The following is a 19,435-nucleotide window of genomic DNA, read 5'->3' as shown; positions in this document are numbered from 1 at the left end:
TATATATATATATAAATTACAAATATAATACCATTGTAAAGTTACTTAAAAAATATATATAAAATTAACAAACATAATTAAATAAACATCAGACAGACTGTCAGTTATAAACACCCAAACCCAGCCAAAACTACCAAGCACACAAGACAATATTAACATAATGCTAATAGCACATCCACAGTGATGTGAAGATGACAAAGTGCATCTGCCAGACCTGCCACAGCCAAACTGCGAACAGCAAATTCAGAAAACACTGTTCACTAATTAGTCAAATACATTTATCACCTCCTTTGGCTTGTGATAAGAGTGGAGGCTTTGGTCTGAGTCCCAGATACATTGAGATCTTAATTGAGACAGTTGCTGTTACAGTCATTTCAACAAGCATTGCCACGTGACTGGCTGCTTGTTGTCTTGTCCACGTTTTCCTAACCAGAGCCGCAGAGCGTGAATCTTCACTATCAGCTGAGCCGCAGCCTCGCAATGCTCTGTGTTCGCCTCGTTACGCAACCCAAATCAGTCCGAATTAGTCATCCTTGATTCAGCCGGCCACCAAATTAGCGTTGATTTTCTGAGCCGCATTACGAGTGCTGTCAGAAACCTGGAAGCCTTTTTACAAGCTTTCATGTCTTTGAATTGGTGATGATTGAGAACAAAAAGGTGTTTGAGGAAACACGTTACGGTTTAAAAATAGTCCTCAAGAGGAAAATGCAAAAACAAGCTGCTTTCTCTGATGTGATGAGTGCTGGAACACTACGAAAACAGTTTTAATCAGTATCTAACAATCCTTAAAACTTTTTAAGAAAAATATATTAAAACTTATTTTCAAAGACTACCCCACTTGTTTTGCTCTTATTTTAAGCATAAACCTCACTAATTTTTTGTGAGATGTAAACATAATAGGACAACAGACACCAGACATTAAACTATATTAAGAATATAAAGCCATATATTCCCTGATAAGTAAAGCATCATATGCGGTTTAATATTACAGTTGCTCTAATACAGCTGTTAAACAAATACATAAGATATTCATGTTTTCATTACTTTTTTACAAAATGTAATATTTTTCACCTGTGAAAAAAGTTTAATAATAATAACAAAATATTATTATTATTATTATTATTATTATTGGTGTTATTATTATTATTATTATTATTATTAGTAGTAGTAGTAGTAGTAGTATTGATAATAGTAATATAAAATGATTAATACTCTTACTGTACCTGTCCATAAAGCTTTGTTTTTTAAAATAATTATTATGCATTATGGTAAAATATTATTAATAATACAATAATTTTACATTACTACTAATACCACAATTAATAATAATAATAATAATAATAATTATTATTATTAATCTCCTTTTAAATTAAATATATAATACAATAATGTTATATTACTACTAATACTACTACTACTACTACTACTACTACTATGACAAATAATAATAATAATAATTAGTAGTAGTAGTAGTAGTAGTAGTATTAATCTCCTTTTAAAACAAAATATATAATACAATAATGTTACATTACTACTACTACTACTACTACCACAAATAATAATAATAATAATAATCATCATCATCATCAATTTTATTCATAACATAATTTTATTTTGTTATTAATATTATTATTATTAATTAAGTCTTTGATTTTACATTGTGCCAGATAAAATAACATTAATCAGCTAAAATGAGTTTTAGTAAATACATAATGAACATGTGAACAAAAAAAATGCTGTGTCATCTTTGTGTTAAGCAGTAGATGGTCAAAACGGCAGTAAGCAATGACGAATGGTATGAACCAATGCTGTTAAAATCTTTGTGGTTACGTCATGTCTGACATCCCTAAAACCTCCAGAATCACAGAGAAAAATGAGAGAGAGAGAGAGAGAGAGAGAGAGAGAGAGAGGGAGAGAGCTCTATTGTCATGTCGTACACTAATGCTTGGTAATCCTCAGTACAGGCTTACATAAAGGGCTCTGTCAGATCTCATAGTGTCTCTGTGTGAGGAGAGCAGCACATTCAAGACTTCCACAAAGCCTCTTCTGCCTGATCATTCTTCACATCAGATTCATGGGCCTTTGCTTAGGCAACTTAAAAGTGCTCTTTGATATTCTTTCATTAATCTAAGATAATGTAATTCAGAAATGCTTCCTTTTCATTTCAGAGGGAGGGCAAAGAAAAATAGTCAATAAAACATTCTTGCATTTCTCAATTTCCATGCTACTGACTGTATAAACCAGTAGCCCCGCCTACAACTCACACCATTGGTTAAGCCAGGATAGGACCGAACACGCCTCATTTGTGAAATACAAGCACAGCAACTTCCTTTCCAAATAATTTGTAAAACTATTCTTATGCTGTTGAATATCCGATTCGTAAATTCAAAACCATGTCAATTCTCAAACTGTGTGATTGATAAATTTGTTCTGATCATTTCTCAACCATGCAATCATTCAGTCATGCAATTCATAAATCATTTCTGCCTGTGTTTCATAAATTGTTTGTGAACTTTCTAAAGTAAAAAATAATTTTACGCACTTTTGTGCGTAAACTATCAAACATGCCCTCCATAAATTTGCAATAATTGACTTTTATGAATTGTTCGTAAACTTTCTTGTGTAAACTATCAAACGTGCTTCATGAGTTCACAACAATTGAGTTTCACGAATTTTCGTAAAACTTTCCTGCGTAAACTTTCAAACATGTCATTCATAAATTTGCAATAATTGAGTTTTATAAATTATTCGTAAACTTTCTTGAGTAAACTATCGAATGTCGTCTTCATAAATTTGCAATAATTGAGTTTTATGAATTGTTCATACTTTCTTCCGTAAGCTATCAAACATGTACTTAAATTAATAATACTTACGTTTCATGAATCGCTCATAACCATGTGATACATAAATTAGTTCTGCTAGTTTCTTTCATTGTTTGTAATCATTCTTATGTGAACTATTGAACATTCATAAATTTATTTACAAATTCATTGCTTGTTTCGTGAATCATTCACAACCATGCAATACATAAACCGTCAAATATGTGATTCATAAATTTGTTCTGCACATTTCATGAACCATTTTTAACCATTCTTATGAGGATTATACAATTCATGAAACATTTGATAAATTTGTTCTGCTTTTCTTTAATCAACCATTTGTACGTAAATTATCGTACTGTTACTAGCAGCTTGTTCAGAGAGCGAGAGAGAAAAATAAACACATTCTTGCATTCAGTCTGCGCTACATTTTTAAATGGTCCCTCTATGTTCCGCATGTGCCAGGTGTGTATTTCCTTCAAAACTACATAATAATGAAATATTGTACAAAGTGCACTCAAACTGTATACTAGCTCGAGAGAAGACAGTTCCATCACTGAAAGCATTATAATCCAGCCTCTCGAGTAATGGTTGCTGTTGTAGCACAGGCAAACGGCATCTCCTGCCCACAGCGGAGTATAGTAGAGTAGGAGGAAGAGGAGGAGGAGGAGGAGGAGGAACTCACCACATACAGCTGCTTCCACAGGACAGACCACTCCTGCAGCGTAGAGGTGACCTCTGTGATGATGGGGTCCTCCAGCGGGACCACCGTCTCATATTGCCTGAACAGAAACAACAAATATTTACCACAGGTTAGTGTGACTGCCCTCAAACAAGTAGTTACGAATGAATACTTCATTCATTCATTCATTCATTCTCAAATGTACTTAATCTTAATGAATGGTTACTATATTTAAATAAAAATAAAAATAATATTTTATTCATTCATTCATTCATTCATTCTCAAATGTACTTAATAGTATTAAATGATTACAAAATTTAAATAAAAATAAAATGTTTATACATAGATAGATAGACAGATAGATAGATAATTATCTATCTATCTATCTATCTATCTATCTATCTATCTGTCTGTCTGTCTGTCTGTCTGTCTGTCTGTCTGTCTATCTATCTATCTATCTATCTATCTATCTATCTATCCTCAAAGGTAGTTAGTAGTAATGAATGATTAATATATTTAATTAACAATAATAAAAATAACACTGTATGCATTATTATTTTCATCAGAAATAGTTAGTAATAATGAAATATTACTGTATTTAAATAAAATAACACTTTATGCATTTTTTTCTCAGAAATAGTTACTAATAATGAAAGATTACTATATTTAAATACAAATAAAAAATATAACATTAATGCCATTTTATTTATTAATCCATCATATTTATTAATTTATTTATTCACTAATTAATTACTTTAATATGTAATATATTTACTACATAATATATTTAAATATGAATAAAAAACGTAACATAAACAATAGTTTTTGTATACATATAAAATAAACCGATGCAGAAAACAACAAACACTGATCAGAGGATAGATCAATTACCCCCCAAAAGCAGGTAGAAGTAAAACAAAATAAATTTAAACAATTTATTTATTATTTCTCTAATAAACACATAAACTGTTGTTTCAACTTCAAATTTCAACTTCCTATTTTGGTAGTAAATATGATCAAACTGAAGAAAAGACCAGTATTTCATAGGGTCTTTAAAATAACAGTGTACTGTACACAGAGCTATCATCATAAAGCAATAGCACTAAATTGTCCTGCTTCATCTTCCTGCTGTCGCATTTGCGCTTCCTGTCCATTCATCTCTCCATATTGTTGTACATCCATCAGCCCTCACTGTCCTTCATCTGTCCTTCTCTGACACACGGTGGAAACAGACTGAGCTCTTTGTTCTGCTTTATCATCACATGTGTCCAATGTAACAGCTTTCAGAGTCATTTTCTCCTTGTTTTCTGAATTCTGATGAGACGCTATAATTTGATCCTGGGACACAGGCTGATCATGGAGCGCAGAGCTCCCTCCCCGGGATTTATAACTGAAGCTAAGCAGCAAAAACTTATCAGCATAGCTATTTACAGAAGAAAGTCTTAAAGCAGTGATTCTTAAACTTTTCCAGGTGTTAGAGAACTTTGAGTAAAAAAAATATATATATATTGCAGTTCACTAAAAACCCAAATATGGGGTCACCACACATTAAAATATGATCTATAGTTTTAAGTAATTTAGAAATTACCTTTTGAATAGCCATGCAAAGGTTTGGGATCAGTGAGATGCGTTAAATTGATCAAAAGTGACAGTAAACACACTAATAATGTTACAAAAGATTTCTATTTCAAATAAAAACTGTTTTTTTTTTTTTCTGAACTTTCTATTCATCAAAGATTCGTGAAAAAAATCCTGTATCACTGTTTCCACAAAAATATGAAGCAGTACAACTGTTTTCAACATCAAATAATAATAATAATTATTATTATCAAATAATAATAATAATGTTTCTTGAGCACTAAATCAGCATATCAGAATGATTTCTGAAGGATCACGTGACACTGAAGACTGGAGTAATGATGCTGAAAATTCAGCTTTGATTGCAGAAATAAATTACATTTTCAAAAATATTACAGTAGAAAACAGGTATTTTCAGTTGTAATACTATTTCACAATATTACAGCTTTTATTGTATTTTTGAACAAATGAATACAGCCATGGTGAGCAGAAGAGACTTACTGACCTCAAACTTTTAAATGGCAGTGTAATTCATTGTTATGAGCTGATTAAGCAGTCAATTAATTCAATATAGGTGCTTTTTGAAAGTAAATAAGTAAATAATAATAATAATAATAACTAGAATTTACATTTCCTGAAGAAAATTTGAGTGGTGCTTGCAGTGGCAAAACTCTGCCCTCGGTTGCTAAGGTGCTTCTAGGTGATCGCTAGGGTGTTCTGAGTGGTTCCTAGGCAGCTGCTAGACAGTTGCTAGGGTGTTGCTAAGCTTTTCTGGGTGGTTGCTAGGCAGTTTCTATGGTAACCTGGGTGGTTGCTATGGTGTGGCTAGACGGTTGCTAAGGTGTTCTGGGTGTTTTTTGTTGTTGTTTTTTTGGAGTCAGGCTTTACATCTATCTATCTATCTATCTATCTATCTATCTATCTATCTATCTATCTATCTATCTATCTATCTATCTATCTATCTATCTATCTGTCTGTCTGTCTGTCCTCAACATTTTTGAATGTATATATATATATATATATATATATATATATTTTTTTTTTTTTTTTTCTCAGAAATATTGAATATATTCACTTTAAGATAATTGACTAAGTAATGATATATTTATTAGACTATCTATTGAAAGCTGGTTGTAAACATGTATGTATAGCTTTAGATGTTGAACACGTCCTCTGGGATATGCTCTAGCATGCTGTCTTCACACATTAAAGACATGTTTGTGCATGTATGTTAAGGGAAGACTGTGAAGTGTAACACACGGTGCCGTGTGCAAACACCTGTGAAAAAGTTGGAAAACATCAAAAGCTAAAACAAACAGAAGAAGCTGTCGACCGAGAGTCCCTGATGTGCAGTTTTCCCGCATGTTTTCAGCAGAAAGATCCCACTGGGAGCGACGGCCCAAAGTTTCTCTGCTCTCTTTCTTGCTCACTGTTTCCTGTTCTCTCCATTTTTATACCGCATACCTTAAACATTAATATTCAGTGTGTCACTGAAGCAGATTCAAACCGGTGAATGAATCTGTAAAAATGAAACAATCTTTCCACACAACAACATTCAGCTATTTTATCTACTAGATTTACAAAATACCGTATTGACCCGAATATAAGACAATGTTTTTTTCTTGAAAATACATATGAAAAAACGCGGTCGTCTTATATTCGGGGTCTAGGCTTTGACATGTCAGTAATACACCCACAACAACAGGTGGTGCCAAATATGCATAAAACGAGTGTGCCATGAAATATGTAATGTAATGTGTGTTGTAAAGATCGCAAGTGAAAACAAAAGAAAAAGAAAAGCTTACAGCAGCACGAGTCGTGACTGTTATGTTAGCCTGATGGGAACAAACTTCCTCTGTAAGTGATTTTAAAACATAAGACAGTACCCAGATTTGAAGACTACAATAACATTTCACTTCTACTGTGATAAAATTTTGGTAGGCTACTATGAGATGGATAGCCTAAATGTCATATAATTCAGATGGGCTACCTGTTATTTCAATGGTATATCAAAAAGTGTATATTTTTCAATGTCATTGTTAGTACATTTTACCAGTATTTACCATACTTTCAAAACAAAAATTTAAAATAGGAAAAATATGCAATTTGAAAATAATTTAAGAAAAATGTTTTACAGAGAAAGAGAGAGAGAGAGAGAAAAAAAAAACAAGATTTAGATTTCAAAAAGCCTTTTTCCAAAAGGTACATCTGGAAAAAGGGGGGTCGTCTTATAATCAGGGTCGTCTTATATTCGGGACAATACGGTATGTTAACGAATTAAGAGGATACTGATTGGCGATTTAAAGTGCCCCTATTATGGATTTTTGAAAATTACCTTTCATGCAGTGTGTAACACAGCTCTAAGTGAATGAAAACATCCAGTAAAGTTTAAAAGTGCTGAAAGTGCACTGTGTATAAACTTATTGTCTCTCAAAAGAAAGAGTCGACTCTGAATCATTGGAACGAGTCATTTTTAAAAAGAGTCCCAAGCCGTTTCATGTTGACGTCAAAATGAAACATTAGCATATTGCCCACCCTCTTGTTGGTCTTTTCACGTTGGTCTGAATGAAAATGCTAATTCATTCTTTGCCACTAGGTGCTGCTTCTGGAGCGGTAAAAACAGCTGTTTCCCTGGTAACGCTGTACACAAAGCAGCACTGCGCTCACAAACACTGCTTTATCAGGCATTACAGGCATGATGAAATGAAAATGAGACCAATCACCGCAGATTAGCGTCACGCAAAGGAGGGGTTTGGAAAAATGAATTGTTGAGCGAATCGTTTGAGAGTCATTGAGCAAGTAAGGTAAAAATAAATGCACATTATAAGACAATTAAAGTGTTTTTTGACCTTGCATGCATGTCAACCTGTTATTGGGGACTCCCAAAACCAAAATATGAACCTTTCATAACCCATAATAGGGGCATTTTAAACATTGTATGATGTTGTGTTAGGGAGAAACTAACATAAATTAGCTTTATTTTTCATCGATTAGCGGAGTAGCACAACCAAAAGCTACTTTGTTGGATTTTATCTCACACTGTATAACGCAAGCACAGATTTATTGTTTCTTCCCGCAGATCGCGCAACAAACAAGATCTCCAAATCGTGCGATAGTTGCTTTAATGAAGTTTTGTACTTTTTGTTTGTAGCTTGTAGTTCTGCTTACTACAAAAGGTTAGCTAGACTGCAGACAGTGGGAGACTACTTTAAATTGCTTGTAGATTAGCTTCACGATTTACAAACTCAAGATTTACAGGTTTGAAATCAGTCGGATAAATCCTTTGCTGAAACTCACAGCGGTTACTGAATCAACATCTGCCTCACTTACTGAACTTCAAATTAGCATTAGCAACTGAATGATTGTTCATTCAGTTTCTTCCCCCAAGCAACCCATTTCATGAACACTTGACATTAAACGTCTAACACACAACACTATTATACATTATTTATTTTTTTCATTTCAAATTTGCACATCACACTTGTACACACATAACTGTCTATATTACATATTGTGTTTTTTTGCTATTTTGTACATTGCCTATTTGTATATTATTATTTTATTATCTGTGTCCTCTCCTGTTGCTGTCTTTCTGTTGCACTGTGGAGCTTCTGTCACTATAACTAATTCCTTGTATGTGTAAACATACCTGGCAATAAAGTTCATTCTGATTATCTCATTCTCATTCTCAAAATGACAACATGTAGTTAAAGATGCATTTGTTGTAGTGTTTTTGAAATAAATGAAACATACAAAAAGCATCTGTATGTGTTATAAATAAATCTCAGTGTACAAACAATAATTTAATTTTTTTATCAATAACTTTACAAAAAAAAAAAACTGATCTTCTAATGACTTTTACAACCATTATTGTAATGCAATATTGTAAAAGCAACATAATTTCTGCTTGTAAATCCTTGTGAAAATAAATGCACTTCTAAAAGGAGTACTATATACTAATATATACTAAAATATAAGGAATAGTTCACTCAAAAATTAAAATTTGCCGACATTTTACTCTCAGGTCATCCGAGATGTAAATGAGTTTGTTTCTTCATCAGATTTGGATAAATTTAGCATTGCATCACTTGTTCACCAGTGGATCCTCTGCAGTGAATGGGTGCCGTCAGAATGAGAGTCCAAACAGCTGATAAAAACATCACAATAATCCACAAGCAATCCACATGACTCCAGTCCATCAGTTAACATCCTATGAAGTAAAAAGCTGTGTTTGTATGAAACAAATGTATTATTAAGAGGTTTAAATTTAAACCATCACTTCTAGCCAAAATACTGTATGAGTCCATAATCCATAATAATGTTTCTTCCAGTTAAAAAATTATAATAATTATTATTTCCTATTGTCCTCATCAAAAGCCTCTGGCATATTTGTTTAGACCTGTTTTGGCTTGTAAATAGTGTTTGATCTGCATATTTCTCTCCTGATTCAGACAAAACATCCTTTTCACCAAAGAGGGCAATATTATGGATTATAGACTCATATTTTAGCCAGAAGCAAACCATTAAAAAATTAAAAGGTCTTAATGATGGATTTGTTAACTGATGGACTAGAGGGATGTGGATTAATTGTGGTGTTTTTATCAGATGTTTGTACTCTCATTCTGACGGCACCCATTCACTGCAGAGGATCCATTTCTTCTTCTTCAAGTGCAAACTGAATGTTTTCCGACACTTAAAAATATGTTAATTGCTACTTAAAGTACAATGTATTATAGTTTAAATTTATAATAAATGCAATTTTTTTTTTTTTTGAGCTTTATATGTAAATTCATAATTCTAATGTGCTACTGAACACACTGAACAGCATTTATGGAAAACTACAATACATACAGTAATAATCTAATAACATAATCATTTAAAAATTATTTTGAAGCTAAACTTTTAATTGGTCATTATTTCAAAGTGCACTTATTAAGATTGCACTTAAGAGTGTTAAAAACAGTCATGAAAGTGTATCTTTAAGTGCACTTTTATTTCATTAATATTACATAATCTGCAAGTACAGCTTTAAAAATAAATAAATAAATACTTATTAGATTTAAAGTATACTATAAGTGTCCCATAAGACAATATAAACCTCTCTGATTATCCATTAAATCAATTATCCTACAAAAAACATTAAATACATGAAGCTTTTGCATCCCAGGAGCTGATGGTCTCACATCACACCATGCTTCATATCTAAAGCAAATATTTGATAGAGAGAAATGAGAGTGAGAGATCTTCCAAAAGATGAAACCTCAGCCTTTCAGGCATGTTAACGAAACTCATGAGCCAGCAAGAGAGGAGAAAGGGAATCAGAGGATTGAGATGAATGATTAAATAAAATGTTTCTCTTCCATCCATCTCTCTCCCCATCGCCTTTCCTCATCCAACCCATGTGTTCTCTATGGAGGGAGCAGCTTGATATAATTCAGAATAAAGACACTTACCCTCTGTTCGTGACGACAGCTTTCTTCAAGTGAACGTAGCCGGCTGGGAAGATCCCCTGCGAAACAAAAGGGAAGAACGTTACATCTCTGCTTCTGTGACTGTAAGCCTCCATGAAGAGAGTGAGCGAGCGAGTGAGTGAACGCATCTCGGGGAATGTGAGCAAGCAGAGGACGATTCCAGCGGCCCTGCTGGACGCAGATCATGTCATAATCTTTGCTTGTTGTGCTCAAATTGCTCGAGGGTGAATCAACCTCAGGAAGTTCCCGGTTCCTCAACTAGACGTGTCAAAGCCCAAGAAGTCCCTCTGGAGAAGAGAAGTTGTTTTTCTTAGACTTCTCATACTTAATCAGCGTCGAGAGTGTAGTGGAAATAAGGACAGCTAAATATTAACCATCAGGACTTATAGAGATTGTTCAGCCAAAAATAATGACTGTTTACTCATCCGTGTGCCATTGTGAAACTGTACGACTTCCTTTCCTCTGTGGAAAACAAAGGAATAAATGTTGAAAATGATTTTTTAAATATTTTTGGGGTTTTGTTTCATGTTTTGAATGAAATTCAAAGTGTTCCAATGTTGTTTTGAACCACCAATGACTTTGAACCCCAATGTGTGTTTCTTAACAATGTTTTGTGTTGTTGTTTTTTTTTAAGTTGTTGTTGGGTGTTGGGTTTGTTTCATGCTTTGTTTTATTTTGTTGGTCTATATTTCCATATTGTTTTGAACTCCAGTGACTCTTATTATATAGATAAAAACATTTTTGAAACATTTTTTCACTTTTGTGTTTTGCAAAAAAAAATGAAAGACATAAATAAGTAGTTATAAAAATAGTCATAAAAATAAATAAACTGTTTTTTGGTTGTTAATGTATTTGTTTTTTTTTTTTCTCATCTACATAGTGAGATTCAATGTCTTGTTTTGAACCCCAATGGCTTTCTTAATATGAACAAAAACATTTTTAAACATTTGTTGAAATAAATAAATAAACAAACAATCAAACAACAAACATTTTTCATTACATCGACAAATGTATCTTACAGTTCTAAAAATTTTCTACAAGTTTCTTTACCGTAATCACAAATGTGCAAAATGTACTTACTGTTAAAATAATGACCTTTGACCTTTGCTCATTAAATAAGAGATCCCTTTTAGATGTTTCTCCTAATATTTCTTAGGTTAATTAAAAATAGAAAGACAATTTGTGCACATCAAAAGCGAATTTAACTACACACACAAGCAGCTTACAAAGTCAATGCAAAAATGTGAATAAACACAAATTTGTGCCGGGGGACGCGAATGACACGAATTGGGTGACAAAATTATGCGAACGCATGATATTTGCCTCAATCGTGTGTTCAGTGCAATTTGAACATTTTCAACTCGAGCGAAAAATTTGCATGACGCTTCGTCGCACAAGCCAGTCAGCGAAGAGCTTACTGACACGTCCAGTTTGACATGTCCGGTTGTATCAGAAAATGTAGGAGAGCATTATGCAGTGTTTCCATTCGAGTGACACGAAAAACATCCCATGAGTAATCTAGTGCGATGACGTGATGCGAATATCTGCTTTGCTTTTGGTGTGAACGCACCATTAGTTACTGTTGTTACGTCTCTCTCACGCCACACATGTTCTCAAGCAGTAAAAAAAAAATACACACACACAAAAAATACAAAATACAGCTGTAAAAATGTGTCATTTTTTAAGAAATTCAAACAATAAATACAACTGTGTGTCTCTTTAATGTGTCATGTCGTGACAGATTGCTGTAGTGCCTCATTTCAAGTGGCACATGAACTGATCATCTCTTCCTCTATATTAGTTATAACATGAAATAAACATGAATGAACATCAGACGGTATCTCTTTTCAACCGCGGAAAGATGTAAATACACCATTTTTCAAGTTCAAGTCCACCGACGTTAACCTGTTTTGTTTGTTTATCAGACAAAGTGGCAAATTCGATGTTGATTGGTCAGATCGTCTGTCAATCAAACTCCCAGGGAAGGGTCAATTGTTCACATATAGTACAAGCTATAGAATCAATGTGAATTGTTTAGATAATCTGGACAAATTGATGAGAAATATTTCAGTTCACATTGAGATCTCAGAATTTTGCTAGTAAATTGTGGTATATTTTGGTATAAATCTGAGTACATTTTGCGACATGAAAATCTGCAGATGAGCAGACTTCAGATATTGTCTTTTTACCATTGTCTCAGGACAAAGTCTACGAAGCAAGATACTTCAGAAAAAAATGTCTCCATTTGCTTTTTATTATCATTTTATTTATTATCATCATCTAGGAGAAACATCTCAGATATAGTGTACACTGAGTCATCGATCTCATAAAGAGATCTCACTTGTGATTTGAGTTTTACACCTTGAACTCCATGAACAACATTAACTATCTGCCTTGAACTACATTAGCTTGATGACTGAACGTAACACACGCTTGATTCTTGACCAGAAAACTAGTCACTCTTCACACTCTCTCAGTCAATAACTGCAATTGAGAAGAACGCTTTCTAATCTCAAGAGCAATTTATTTCATTTCAGTCAAACGGTGCAAAGCTCTCAACTTTAAAAGAGATCAATCGGAGGGATTTAGGCCATCTAAAAAATGTAATTAATCACACAAGTGGCTTTAGAAGAATGAAGCAGAGTTTATCACAAAGCAAGAACATCCCACACAAACATCTCAGCTGAAGAATCCAGATGGTGGAGCTTCTTGCCACGTACAGTTGTTGCCTAATTTTCTTCGCTGTTCGCTTTCAAAGGTCAGATTAATTAGTAATTGAGGACACCAAATGCTCTGGAACAAACCTCCATCTGCTGGAGGAAGGATTCCATGTGCACGGATGACAAACCAGCATATGTTAGTATTCATGAGATGGGCGGTCACTCGCTAATTGCCGCTTTCAGTCATACATGAAGACCTCCTGTTGTTTGAGAGCTCTTTTCATGTTGATAATAATGGGAATCAATTATACATGTTTGAGGAATTCACACATTAATTAATTAAATGCCAACTCATATTTATACAAACTGAAGAAAAGCCCGAATTTCACAGCAAGAGCTAATATACAGTATCTCACAGAAGTGAGTACACCCCTCACATTTTTGTAAATATTTTATTATATCTTTTCATGTGACAACACTGAAGAAATGACACTTTTCTGTCCCCTCAAAATAACTCAACACACAGCCATTAATATCTAAACCGCTGGCCACAAAAGTGAGTACACCCCTAAGTGAAAATGTCCAAATTGGGCCCAATTAGCCATTTTCTCTCCCCGGTGTCATGTGACTCGTTAGTGTTACAAGGTCTCAGGTGTGGATGGGGAGCGGGTGTGTTAAATTTGGTGTTATCGCTCTCACTCTCTCATACTGGTCACTGGAAGTTCAACATGGCAAAGAACTCTCTGAGTATCTGAAAAAAAGAATTGTTTCTCTACATAAAGATGGCGTAGGCTATAAGAAGATTGCCAAGACCCTGAAACTGAGCTGCAGCACAGTGGCCAAGACCATACAGCGGTTTAACAGGACAGGTTCCACTCAGAACAGGCCCCGCAATGGTCGACCAAAGAAGTTGAGCGCACGTGCTCAGCGTCATATCCAGAGGTTGTGTTTGGGAAATAGAAGTATGAGTGCTGCCAGCATTGCTGCAGAGGTTGAAGTGGTGGGGGTGTCAGCCTGTCAGTGCTCAGACCATATGCCGCACACTGCATCAAATTGGTCTGCATGGCTGTCGTCCCAGAATGAAGCCTCTTCTAAAGATGATGCCCAAGAAAGCCCGCAAACAGTTTGCAGAAGGCAAGCAGACTAAGGGCATGGATTACTGGAACCATGTCCTGTGGTCTGATGAGACCAAGATAAACTTATTTGGTTCAGATGGTGTTAAGCATGTGTGGCGGCAACCAGGTGAGGAGTACAAAGACAAGTGTGTCTTGCCTACAGTCAAGCATGGCGGTGGGAGAGTCATGGTCTGGGGCTGCATGAGTGCTGCCGGCACTGGGGAGCTACAGTTCATTGAGGGAACCATGAATGCCAACATGTACTGTGACATACTGAAGCAGAGCATGATCCCCTCCCTTCGGAAACTGGGTCGCAGGGCAGTATTCCAACATGATAACGACCCCAAACACACCTCCAAGACGCTGAGGGTAAAGGTGATGGACTGGTCAAGCATGTCTCCAGACCTAAACCCTATTGATCATCTGTAGGGCATCCTCAAATGGAAGGTGGAGAAGTGCAAAGTCTCTAACATCCACCAGCTCCATGATGTCGTCATGGAGGAGTGGAAGAGGACTCCAGTGGCAACCTGTGAAGCTCTGGTGAACTCCATGCCCAAGAGGGTTAAGGCAGTGCTGGAAAATAATGGTGGCCACACAAAATATTGACACTTTGGGCCCAATTTGGACATTTTCACTTAGGGGTGTACTCACTTTTGTGGCCAGCAGTTTAGACATTAATGGCTGTGGGTTGAGTTATTTTGAGGGGACAGCAAATTTACACTGTTATACAAGCTGTACACTCACTACTTTACATTGTAGCAAAGTGTAATTTATTCAGTGTTGTCACATGAAAAGGTATAATAAAATATTTACAAAAATGTGAGGGGTGTACTCACTTCTGTGAGATACTGTATATTATTTTTAAAAGATCATTTTAACCCCAAACTTTCATTATCAACATGCTCTCGGACATATTACTTTATATTTTTATTACTATTTCATTAATAATATTATTTTATTACTATTATTTTTTATAAATAAAGGCAGTAATACAACAATCACTACCATTACACTTTATTTATTTATTTATTTATGTCATTTTTTCACATAAAGTGATTAACTGCATTATGGTAGTGACAGTTGCTTAAAGGTGCCATTGAATAGAAAACTGTGTTTACCTTGGCATAGTTGAATAATAACAGTTCTGTACATGAAAATGACATACAGTGAGCCTCAAACACCATTGTTTCCTCCTTCTTATGTAAATCTTGTGAAGAAAAAAGACCACTGAAAAATAGGCAAATCAGAGCATAACACTGACTGTGGCATAACAGTTGGGATCACTAATAGTTACGCCCCCTACATGTGCATATACCAGCCCATGTTCTATGCTAGCTGAACCTACACAGCCGAACCATCAGATGTTCTGCAGGTATCGTGAACAAACAAGTGAGGAAAACAGCAAAAATGGCAGATCATGGAAATAAATGTTATGTTCCAGGCTGTGCAGGGGATGTGAAGTGCAGGGATGGGTTGGTGTCTGTATTCAGAAAAGCACAGAAAGCAAATAACGTGTTATAATAAAATAACGCAAGCCACTAAAGGGACATGGTTAGCTCCTTGCTAGCGGTAGCCTGTTAAATTACATAAGATTTCACTTACCACATAAACAGAGTAAGGCGAGATGACTGAGGATGATGGCGAATGATTTACAGATCTTGAGGACCACTGACAAGCATCTGATCTTGTAAAATGTGTGGTAAGTACTGCCGCTCCATAGTATAAACAGAGTTTGTGCGATCGCGAATCACCAAAGTGAAAGTGAAACTAAAAAACGTTCGTGCATTTGAAAGCAGTTTCAATGCCCAGCATATTAATAGCGGCTCCCTGATGCCCGCATTGTATTTACAGTATAATTACTCAACGATATAACTGCATGAGAAAGTACTGAAATATATATTTTCCCTGTGTTTCCTTCCTGCTGTGAGCTACTGAAATGACCCGCACTGTGAAACAGCCAATCAAAGCACAGCTCAACATTATTATTCATGACCCTTCCAAATAAGCCAATAACAGACCGTTTCATTCTAAGGAGAAATCCTAGGGTTGTAAATGGACATGTAAAATTGTTTCTGGAGAATTGTTGCCTTTACCTAAGCCACATACCTTCTATGTAGATATCAGAGAACAATTTAAAATACTGTATCAATGCATTCTATGGCACCTTTAAAATGTGATTCATTTTCATGAAAAAAAAAAAAAAGATAAAAGGCAGTACAAAATTTATAATCATGTTACTTTAAAATATAAATATATATTTTTTCACATTAAAGTGATAAGATTATGTTGCATTAAGGACAGTTGTGTAAAATGTTCTTAACTGCCATAAAAATACTAAATCATAAAAGATAGCACAACAGTTATAATCATGATACTTGAAATATTTTATTTATATATTTTTTCACAAAAGTGATGACATTTTGGTGCATATTTTGTTGCACTATGGTAATGAGTTGTGTTAAATTATACAAACACATACAGTATATATTTTGAAAATATTTGCAATGTATTTACATGTATATATTTATATTCATATAATTTATATTATATATATATAAATATATTTAATATATAAACACAACATTTCTTAAATATATGCATGCATGTGTGTATATACAGTACACACACATATATTATGTGAATAAAAACTTTTATTTTGGTCGTGATTAATCGTTTGACAGCACTAGTTTTAATGTAAAAAAAAAAAAAAAAAAAAGATTAAAATTATAAAAGGCAGCACAACAATTGATACTTTTTGTATGAAATGTTTTTGTATTTATGTTTCACAAAAACATGATGAGATTTTGTTCCATTATGGTAATGACAGTTTAAAATTTGCTTTGTCATAAAACATGAGCATTAAAATAATTAAACAAATCTTTGACTTGAAACAACATCTAATTTATATATATATACTGTATATATATATATATACAAATACATATACATATACATATATATATATATATATATATATATATATATAAATAAATGTAAATGTATAATAAATACAAATATATAGTTATTAATCAAATTAATTTTAAATAAATATAATATATCTTAATATATTTTATCTTAATGCAAAAAAAAAAAAAAAAAAACTTTGTAAATCAAAACAGGACACAGAAACTTAACAAAAATAATAATAAAAAAAACAACAACTTGAAGAAGACTCTTTGGTATGATCAATAATTCAAGCTGAAGGCGTGGTGTGTGGCATTTCCAGACTGCATATGAATCACGCGCTGATCCACAGAAGGACTCTAGAATTGTCATTCTGTCCACGCTCAGCATCCATTTTGGAGGTAGATAATAAAGCTGCTCTATATGAGCTGAACTGAGAGGAGATGTTATTGTAGGCCTGAGGCAGCACAGATGTGCTTGTGTGTGTGTGTGTGTGTGTGTGTACACATCATCTCCATCTGTTGAAACTCATGCTATCAGTGTGTGTGTGTGTGTGTGCCTGAAGCATACAGTTTATTTTATTATTTCTATCCTAAGCACCAGATCTGAGTGATGGAAATAAAGTAGCATGTGTCATGAAGGCCAGGAACGATGACAGCTGAGTCAGCAAGAAACACTTTAAAGGACAGCGATAAAACTTGATTTGAAAGTGAAACATAGTTAAATTACACACACACACACACAAAAAGACTCTATAATATAATATAATATAATTAATATAATATAATAATAAACAAACATATGCACCCTGAAATAAATGTTCTGTATTTAATTTGTTTATCTATATAATAAAATAAAATACTACTTTTAAAACAACTTGTAGAAGACTTTTTAAATCTTTCTTGTATTTTTCTTTTTCACCCAATTTTTGTTTTAATTCCTTCATTCATTCATTTTAATCTGACTTTAATCTCTCAGAACGGTTAAACTGTGGGTCATTTTATTGGTTGAACCACTAGCTCAAGTTGGTCAGCAATGTTTAGTGTAGAAACTTTTTAAGCTGTTATTACTGTCTAATAGTTAAAAAAAAAGATGTAAGGACTTCCTAAACTTCAGTCATGTACAACTAATAGGCTTTAAATCTGTCAGACTGATGTGGATCAGGGTATTTAAGAAACAGTCAAATTCTGCATTTCATCCAAAGTCGGATTTTCTAACTTCATATCTCAAACTTTTGACTATAAAGATTTTCTATATTGCCCAACACTCAAAAGAAGAAGAAGGAAAGAAAACAAACAAACAAAAAAACCAGCATGACAAACAAACTGTAGAAGCTTCTGTTCTGTTTTAAAGCTAGCACACGCATCCAAACCAGTAAGCCACGGGAATAAACCTCTGGCACGGACATTACTAGCTCCACATAAATAAATAAATTGCTTTACATTAATATTACAGTCATGCCGAACTGAAGATTTCTCTTGATATCTCCTGATAGACGAATGACTCACAGGAACAAAATCAGTCACATTTAATATAACTCTGAATAAACAAACATTTATGAAGTTTATGAAATGCACTTTGAAGTTTTTCGTCAAATCCTCAAAGCAAGACTTATCATTCAATCATTAAACACGAATGAAGAATGAAAGTATAAAACAACAAGACTCACTACAAACATGTGGTTGTAACACAAACTAGCACATTATCTAGCTAGTTAACTAAAGTTAGTTAGCTAGCCACTAACTAAAAGAACATTTACTTGATAAGCAAAATTGTGTAAAATAATAACACTCACTTTCATGCAATATATGCTTGCAGTGGGAGGGGCATTCTTACTCAAGCAAGCATCTGATTGGACAATAATCTGTGTAGTGCAGGATGAGTAATCAATATTATTGGTTTGTTGCCAGTTGACAGTGAAACTGTCAATTTTTTTCAAGTGCTAAAAATAATTATCTAAATGTTTAGGAGTACACTAGCATATAAATAAAGCTAATGTTTTATTTACTTAATCAGCCTTTTATTTTATTAATACCATATTAAAGTTCGATATTAAAATACCTTTTAAAGTTCAAATTTCCTCAAAATGGCTGCCTAGTTGTAATATTACTTATAGCATAGACTCTTGATTTGTTGTCTAAAGCCCAAAGTATACTATGTTTTTGTAAGTGTATGCTAGTGTATGTACACAGTTGAATGCGCAGCC

The 19,435-nt window shown here is 33.8% G+C and overlaps 1 protein-coding gene across 11 annotated transcripts in view; it reads right to left on the bottom strand.

The window, feature by feature from the left end:
• The window catches only part of dock3 (dedicator of cytokinesis 3), a 201,138-nt gene that overhangs the window by 115,472 nt on the left and 66,231 nt on the right, over window positions 1–19,435 (bottom strand). For all 11 annotated transcript variants that reach the window (XR_009268428.1, XM_058760914.1, XM_058760915.1 and 8 more), the window contains 2 exons: window positions 10,533–10,588; window positions 3,505–3,601 (listed from right to left, as the gene is read on the bottom strand). Coding sequence is in view for 10 of the 11 variants with exons in the window: in XM_058760914.1 (XP_058616897.1) it covers window positions 3,505–3,601; window positions 10,533–10,588 (153 nt within the window). In the remaining variant the exon portion in view is untranslated. The remainder of the gene's footprint in view (window positions 1–3,504; window positions 3,602–10,532; window positions 10,589–19,435) is intronic.

The sequence above is a fragment of the Onychostoma macrolepis genome, chromosome 22 (assembly GCF_012432095.1).
Source record: "Onychostoma macrolepis isolate SWU-2019 chromosome 22, ASM1243209v1, whole genome shotgun sequence".
Lineage (NCBI taxonomy): Eukaryota > Metazoa > Chordata > Actinopteri > Cypriniformes > Cyprinidae > Onychostoma > Onychostoma macrolepis.
Note: the sequence above shows the minus strand (reverse complement) of the source record. Positions and strands in the feature narration are given on the sequence as shown.